A 7,853-nucleotide genomic window follows, 5' to 3' on the forward strand; every position below is an offset into this window, starting at 1 on the left:
TTCCCTTCAACAGTTAATAAGATTTAGATTTATAGATGTACGTTATCTGTTTCTCTGAACAGTATTAAGCTATATGAGGACTCATTTGCTGGGCAGAGAGTGAATGACAGCGCAGTCTTCTGGTGTTTTTAAATATTTAATTGCTTTCTTTTGAATTGCTCAAAGTCATGACTGTTTGAAACACACTTGGTGTCACATTTATGACCGCACGCGTGCGGTGTACATGCTTGTTAACATGGGCACCGAAAAAACACGCGCCGCATACGCGTTGCTCACGCTTTTCGGCAAATATCGCTCCACTTCTTTTCTTTATCCACTCTGTCGTGGTATGAACGGCAGTTTACATCAAAAAGACACGGCTGCTCTGCCCACCGCTCGACAAGGCGCTCCTCTCATCCACACGGTCCATTTTCGCCTACTTGGCGCTCGTTCTGTTTCCACGTCCGTCTACATGTTTCTTTGTTGTGACTGATGGCTTCCTGTTTCCGGTTTTCGGAGAACGAATTTATTGGTTGTTAATTGTTTTACGTCACGAGACTACGCTGGGACTTGCGATAATATCAAACATGTTTGATATGAAAGACTAAAGAAAGACTGGCATGAATCGGGTCGCCGACTGCAGATTATCACCTCACAGTTAACGATCGAGACGACGGGAGCGCGCCGAGACTCCAGTTAGATTCCTAAAGACTGCCGGTCTTTAGTCTGGGACTGTGAAAATCCTTTGGTGTACGCTAGGCATAAGTAGATTCAATTGGTCCAGGCTAACAGTGTAGATTAATTACTCTGCATGTCATTACCAATAACCACTATTAGGTAAAAAAAGATACACAAAACAATTTATTTCAACAATTTTAATAGTTTTAATCAGGCGCAATTTGTACATTCTATGCAAACAACATCAAACAACATGTCAAAAACAACAAAATGTCTGTCCAGATGGGGATGAAGGAAGGAAACTTGTGCAATTACATCACAGTTCAAATACTGTGCATAGTGGCATGACTACAGTGACCTTTTCTTTGGTCTTGCTTAAATGCACAGTGGATGTGTGAACCACACATCTCCCAGCAATGCGCTCAACAGGCAGAAATGATGCTGGGTATGACAAGTCTGTTCCCTGACGCGCCCAAACTTCTATTGGCTTTCCATAAAAATGTCTGTCCGGATGGGGATGAAGCCAGGAAACTTGTGCAATTACATGTTTGAATGCAGTACCTTTTGAGACAACATTAACAACTATAAACTGCTTTATAATGGCTGGTCGTAGTTCGGCTAGAGGGTCAATGATGGGTTCCTCAAAACTGTTTGTGTTTCCACACCACTTAGCATATACATATGCTGACCTTTCTGCTCTAGATCCATCAATTGAGTAAGTTACATTCAGACATGTTACCCGTTTGCATGTCATGGCAAAACGGTCAACGTCAGTGACACAAGGGTACATCTGGTGATACATTGTCAATATTGCATGTCTGTCAGGCTCATCCAAGATTGTCTGGTGGAATGGAGTCAGAGGCACCACTGTGCAGTTTTCAAAGAGAAGTCTTTCTGCTGACACCAAAACACTGTGTTTCACATAAAGCATATCAGCTGTGTCATTGCATGACAAAGTCCCAACCATTTGTTTTCCTAAAATACTGCCAAATTCAGCCCCATATTCACATGTCCATGGCATACGAAGTTGTTGGCCCTGCAGAAATTGCCTCATAATCTGGACTTCAATTGCCCTGTTGTTGTTATTAAACTTTCCCAGTATTCCATTAAAACGCTCGAATGAAAAACACCAAAAAGAATAAACTGGTCCATAATCCAACATGCACTCTTTCAAATGAAGATGTAGATGCATGTTGGGGGTGCAGTGCAATGGGCCAAAGAGTTCGACAAATTTTGAGAGAAATGTCTGCAGGTATCGATCTGCTACTTCCAGTCTATTGATGGATATGACTCTGGAGCAGAGTATGATACAAGCCTGCACAAAGTCAAACCACATTTCATAGTGTCTGTTGTTGATAAGCCCCTTCAGACAAAACAGGGAGTAAATGGTTGTCCAGTTTTTCCACTGATCTGCTGTAAATCCTGTAAAGCCAGATGAAATTCGTAATGGAATTCTTCCAACCTCATAAGGTACTTTGATGCTTTCCACTCTAGCTTGAACTTCATCAAGGCTTTTTGTTGTTAAAATTCCTAATTCTGTCCACAGTCTGAATACATGTCTTGCGGTACCAAGGAGAAGGTTGTGCATTGGATCTATGACGACAAATCTGATGGCATCATAGTAACTCAAGCGGAAAAGTTCTGACCATCTAGCTCCATACTCGCGTTCAATTATTTTCTGTTCTGCCTTTGTCTTTGCCCGTTTGGATAATCCAGCATAGTATATGTGATCCTTTGACATGCGTGGCTCCCATGAAAACCTCTCAAATCCTGAGTAGTCCATTTTTTCACCAAATTCCTTCTTGCTAAACGTCTTCAAACACTTGTGACATCCTGCAAATGAAAGTTAAATGCAATATGTTATACACACATATATTTATATTTGATTCATATATGATTTATTTATAACATTTACATTTATAGTTATGTATAGTAAAGACTGTTTGAATATTTCAATTACCTCTGTAAGCTCCATGTCCAACAAAGCCTCCACATTTTCGAGTTGCGGGGATATCTGATGAAAGACAAAGCAGAGCTGCTCTGTAAACCTGATGTCCTAAAAAAGAGTTGTCTTCCAGAATCACGCCATGCCAAAGTTCTTGAAGCTCATCAACTAAGGGGTCTAAGAAAGCATTTATATTTAGTGATGGTTCTTTTGGTCCAGGTATTAGTCCAACGAGAATCATATTTTCTTCCTTAAAACGGTCTTCACGAGGTAGATTCAAAATGACCAAGTAGATGGCTCCGACTGAATAAGGTGCATATTTGAAAGGTTGGAACCAGTCCACATTCAGCATCAAGGCCAAATTATTTGGCTCTGTTAAAAAAGGCTCTCCATTCACATACTGGTAATCCTGCCATACTTGTCCATCATACACATCTCCTAACACACCCTTTGGCATTTCCCACTTTCGCCATTCTTCTAATTTCTCTTCAAATCCAGGTCTTTTAACAAGTCCTCCCAGAGACTGCACAACACTCTTGTAACAGTAAGAACGTATTGGATGGACATACTCTTCACCGCTCGAATATGTAGCCTTTCTTAGCAAGGCAGAGCCACATTTCTTCCTTAATGCAGACCTCTGCTGTGGGTGATTGTAGAATGGGATGTGACCACAAGTCCTGCAAACCTTTGTACCATCCCGTCTGAGCTCATAGGTTTCAGTAAGCATGTACACTGTCATACATTTTGGACAAACCACATACTGTAAGAAGTCGTCACGAAGTATACCAGTCCATTTCCTCAAGGAGCATAAAGTCTTTGGAATGTTGCTTGAAAAGGCAGTGAGGGTATTAGCACAGAGAACATTTCCAATTATCCACATGAAATGTTTGATGCACAGAAGAAGTGATGTGATGGCATTATCAGAAATCTTGAAGGTTGATTGCCATGACAAAAGCATCATGGCAAAAAGTTTCATCAACAAGTGTTCTGGTTTTTCACTTCTGGACTGATCACTTCCATGCTCCTCCCCATCTTGTATGTGAGGATAGGCTTCACTCGGCTCCTCAGCAAGGATTTCCCCCTCTGCATCCACAAAGTCATCCTATGGAAATGTAAAGGACATATTTAAAACACATGCAATGCACAGACTCATCACCACCATTAAACCATTAGATATTGAAAAGCCCATCGTTAATATGGTCATTTGAGATTGAAAAGCCCATCATGAATATGGCCATTACAGATTGAAAAGCCCATCATGAATATGGCCATTACAGATTGAAAAGCCCATCATGAATATGGCCATTACAGATTGAAAAGCCCATCATGAATATGGCCATTACAGACTGGAAAGCCCATCGTTAATATGGCCATTACGGATTGGAAAGCCCATCGTTTATATGGTCATTTGAGATTTAAAAAGAACACAATTAATATGGTCATTACTCATCAATATGGCCATTTGAGTATGAAAAGATTTGAAAACTGTAGTTTGAAAAGATCATGTGCATCTCAAACAGCTAGCTTTAGTGCAATGAACCAGTTAAGTACTTTGTGGGAACTTCATCCACTTCAACTTCATCTTAGGAATTTTATATACTTTATAAAGTGTGTTTAATACTTTAGTTGCTTTCATTAGTTAACTAACAGAAATTTGAGAGTGGAGAACAATCATGTGGGTGAAACATGTTAGGTTTTCCCGTTTCAGCTCTGGATTAGCATGTATTGAACTTTATACTAGTATATCCAAATGTAATTTCATGCTTACCACACAACAGGAGATGTCTTCATCATCTTGCATTGACTCTGAATCGCTGGAGTCCAGGAAAAGATGAATGCTTTGATCATCTGCTGTTTCGTCTGAAAAACAACAATAACAAGATATTGTTATGCATTAAAACGCGATATTCCTATTTAATTATAAATTACTATTACAATAACAACAACAGTGAAAATCAACCACATTTAACTAGGGGTCTCCAACCTTTTTGTTAGCAAGGCCTACCACAATGGATAAAACTTGCTGGAAGACTACTTTTTGATATAGTATATTCAAAACTTTTTTGTTTAACTTGTTGATTTTATTTTACTTGTTGATATGTTTTAGTATTGTTTAAAATATTGTAACATACGTAAACCAAGCAAAGCTAATATAAAAAATATGTAATTAAGCTCACCGTTGTCTGAACTGATATTTGCTGGGTGCGTTTCTTCAAATTCTTCAATCAATTCTTTTTCTGGGTCCTCGGAGTGCATTTCACTTCCACCAATCTCTCTAACTCCAGTAAAGTTATCTTCCGGGTCTTTACACATTGACGGTACATCACTCACAGCGGGTTCATGACTGGACAGCAGCTGGCTCAGTACGTTATCTGACGTAGCCCTTTTGGATTTTTTCTCCCAAACTCCATTTTTGAAAAAGCGCTTTCTGTGGTCAAAATACTGTGTATGACACAGTTCAGTGTTGCAATGTTCACAGAAGCGGCGAGGTCGTTTCTTCAGTCTTGGGACTTCCATCTTTCAACTGACAGCACACTGTGTTGATATCACAACAGAGAGTCAGGCCACCGCGCTTGTTTATATCATATACGCATGCGCGCACGTCTCGCGAGATCTTCCTTATAACAATAACCTCGCATGTGATTGGAGGAGCCAGACGAGATTGTCGCCTTCGTCCAATCACGTGCAAGGTCACGGCCTATGACGAGTCATACAGCGGTACAAGACGAGCATATAACAGTCACAGTTTGGTGTTTGTTCTCAAAACATTTTCTACATTTCCTGTGTTTTTGCTACTTTGCGCTTTCGTGAGATCTACAATGGCAGGACGGCGTCTAGCCTTCAGCTCTCCTTCAACTCCGCTGCATGGACGCGACCAACCCCTTTCATCCAGTCCGCTGACCGATGAGAAGAAACTGCTGAATGCTTTGAGTGGACTGTCTCGTCAGCTTACTCTGCTTACTTCCAATATGAATGAGCAGTTTGCCGCAGTAAACTCCAGGTTGCTGACCATTGAGGATAGGTTGGCTGCTTTGGAGTCAAAAAACTGTAACGGTACTGTGGAAGAAAATAACTCCAAGAAGAGAAGACGGGCGAACAATCCCAAGATTGCGGTAAGAATAACTTTATGTATAAGCATATTTTTTAAGTAGCCCAAGCTAAAAGTAACGTTAGCAGAACCAGTGTGTGTTTTATAACTTAGAGGTGTTTTTTGTCTTGTAATTTTCAGGAGGCTGTACGGCGTCTTCATAACTCTGAGGCAAACTGCAGGCGCTATGAACCAGAGCAAGGGTAATGTAACGTTATGATTTAAAGAATGTTTTTTTATTCTTGTATAAGGAAATGGATACGTTGATAGATCTGAGCTTAAACCCGCACATTTTGTTTCCACAGACTAACGTCGCCTCACAACGAAGCCGTGACCACCTATTTGCTTGGGGCTATTTCAGCAAGTCCCGATTTAACCGCTGAGAGTGACGACATTGTTTGTAAGTATAACTTCTCTGTAAAACTAATGTTTTTCCTCATTTCTTGTTTAATTGTACCGTGACTGTTTTTATTAATACCAGTATTATTTAATTGTTTTCCAGCTGCCTGTAAGACGTATTATGAGTCGGTACGCCGGAGCTTCAGATACAAACAACCTGAACTCGCATCGCGGGCGGAAAATGCGAAAAGTTTAGCTCGGAGTCGATCCAGAAGAAAAAGGGTAAGATTTATTATATTAGATCAGTTTTTTGTCAATGTGAGTATTTTTCAGGTCACTTATTGTCTTTATTGATTGTATTACAGTTGCTGGAAGCGAGACGAAGTGTGCTGGCTGAGGATGAGATGGAAATTTGGAGGTGCGCCACCATAGATCTCATGTCTGATGAGGAAGACGGCATTGTTGACGGGGTGTCTGGATGGATTGTGCGGCCACCGCCCTCTCGCAGCCTTGAACTCTCCGAGCTCTGTGCAACGCTGCAATCCAGATTAGAGGCGACACCAAAATACAGGGAAACTCACCATATACGCCTGCAAAAGTGACACTTTTCCCCAACGTTTTAGAGTTGTTGTTTTTCTCTGGCAACTCCCCATATGCGCCTGCAAAAGTGACTCTTTTTTTCAACGTTTTTGAGGATTTTTTTTCCAATACTTGATCACTTTAAAAAAGTTTTTTAGGGATCTTTCCCGCATGTCTCGCACTTTTTGACGTGTTTGGGGAACATAAGAGACATTATGCTGCTTTGTACATAGTTGTGTGTTTACAATTAAAGCTCTTTCTTTGACTTAATAGATGTGCGTTTATAATTAAAGCTCTTTCTTTGACTTAATAGATGTGTGTTTATAAATAAAGCTCTTTCTTTGAATAAACAGCTGTGTGTTTATAAATAAACCTCTTTGTTTTCTCTTATATTCCTTGATGGTGTGAATAATGTAGTACATGGCACAATGACATTAATATATAATAAATTATAACATAAATTATATATTTATTATTGTTATTGGGGGTTACATTTATAATGAGCCAGGGTGCCCAATCTTTAGAGTAACGGCCCGACTTGAATTTACTCACTCGGTATTGGCTGAAGCCACTACTTTTAAACAAGAAAAATCCCTTGTGATTGGTTTGAAGTGATCTGCCAACCATTCACGGGGGATTTTACTTGTTTAAAAGTTGTGACTTCAGCCAATACTGAGTGATTACATTCAAGTGGGCCGTTACTCTAGTTTCGCTGCTATTCACATGCTAATTAGACCAGAGACGCTCTACTGGCCGGCAGAGGTTTCGCTGCTATTCATATGCTAATTAGAGGCATCGCACCCGCGCGGGGCTCTCCAACTACGTCATGGTTCGTTTACGACAACTTGTGACACAGACAAACGCGACGTTCGCTGCTGGTAAATTGAGGAAAGCTGCCGAAAATTCGGGAGATTTTCGGGAGCCTACAGGCGCTTACGGGGACGAAAATCCCACTTTTCATGCAGTGTAGGGGTTAAGTGTCTTGCTCAGGGACACAATGGTGTGTCACAGTGGATTCGAACCCGGGTCTCTCACACCAAAGGCGTGTGTCTTATCCACTGCTCCATCACCACTCCAAATATCACATATCTTTGTGCAACCTTGACTTTGTATACCAACTCAATGGCTTATAATGATTAAGTAGAAAAGTATAAGAGCTAACACGTTTCATTAAAATAATATAATGCAAGCACGATAAAAAGCTTTGCAGATTTTAAAAATATGCTTATTGTCTTAGCCAGTGTG

The 7,853-nt window shown here is 40.4% G+C and overlaps 2 protein-coding genes across 2 annotated transcripts; one reads left to right on the forward strand and one right to left on the reverse strand.

Annotated features, from left to right (window-relative positions):
- Positions 1–777: 777 nt before the first annotated feature.
- Positions 778–5,139, reverse strand: LOC135748496 (uncharacterized). Its single transcript, XM_073814796.1, has 5 exons — positions 4,780–5,139; positions 4,371–4,462; positions 2,618–3,704; positions 1,219–2,490; positions 778–809 (listed from the first exon to the last, which is right to left on the reverse strand). The coding sequence occupies exons 1-5, from the start codon at positions 5,117–5,119 to the stop codon at positions 778–780; spliced, it is 2,823 nt and encodes a 940-aa protein (XP_073670897.1). The 5' UTR covers positions 5,120–5,139.
- A 270-nt stretch (positions 5,140–5,409) lies between these two features.
- Positions 5,410–7,110, forward strand: LOC141282224 (uncharacterized protein C14orf93-like). Its single transcript, XM_073814837.1, has 5 exons — positions 5,410–5,715; positions 5,832–5,893; positions 5,996–6,090; positions 6,193–6,311; positions 6,395–7,110. The coding sequence occupies exons 1-5, from the start codon at positions 5,422–5,424 to the stop codon at positions 6,629–6,631; spliced, it is 807 nt and encodes a 268-aa protein (XP_073670938.1). The 5' UTR covers positions 5,410–5,421; the 3' UTR covers positions 6,632–7,110.
- The last annotated feature ends 743 nt before the right edge of the window (positions 7,111–7,853 follow it).

The sequence above is a fragment of the Paramisgurnus dabryanus genome, chromosome 5 (assembly GCF_030506205.2).
Source record: "Paramisgurnus dabryanus chromosome 5, PD_genome_1.1, whole genome shotgun sequence".
NCBI classification, from domain to species: Eukaryota; Metazoa; Chordata; class Actinopteri; order Cypriniformes; family Cobitidae; genus Paramisgurnus; species Paramisgurnus dabryanus.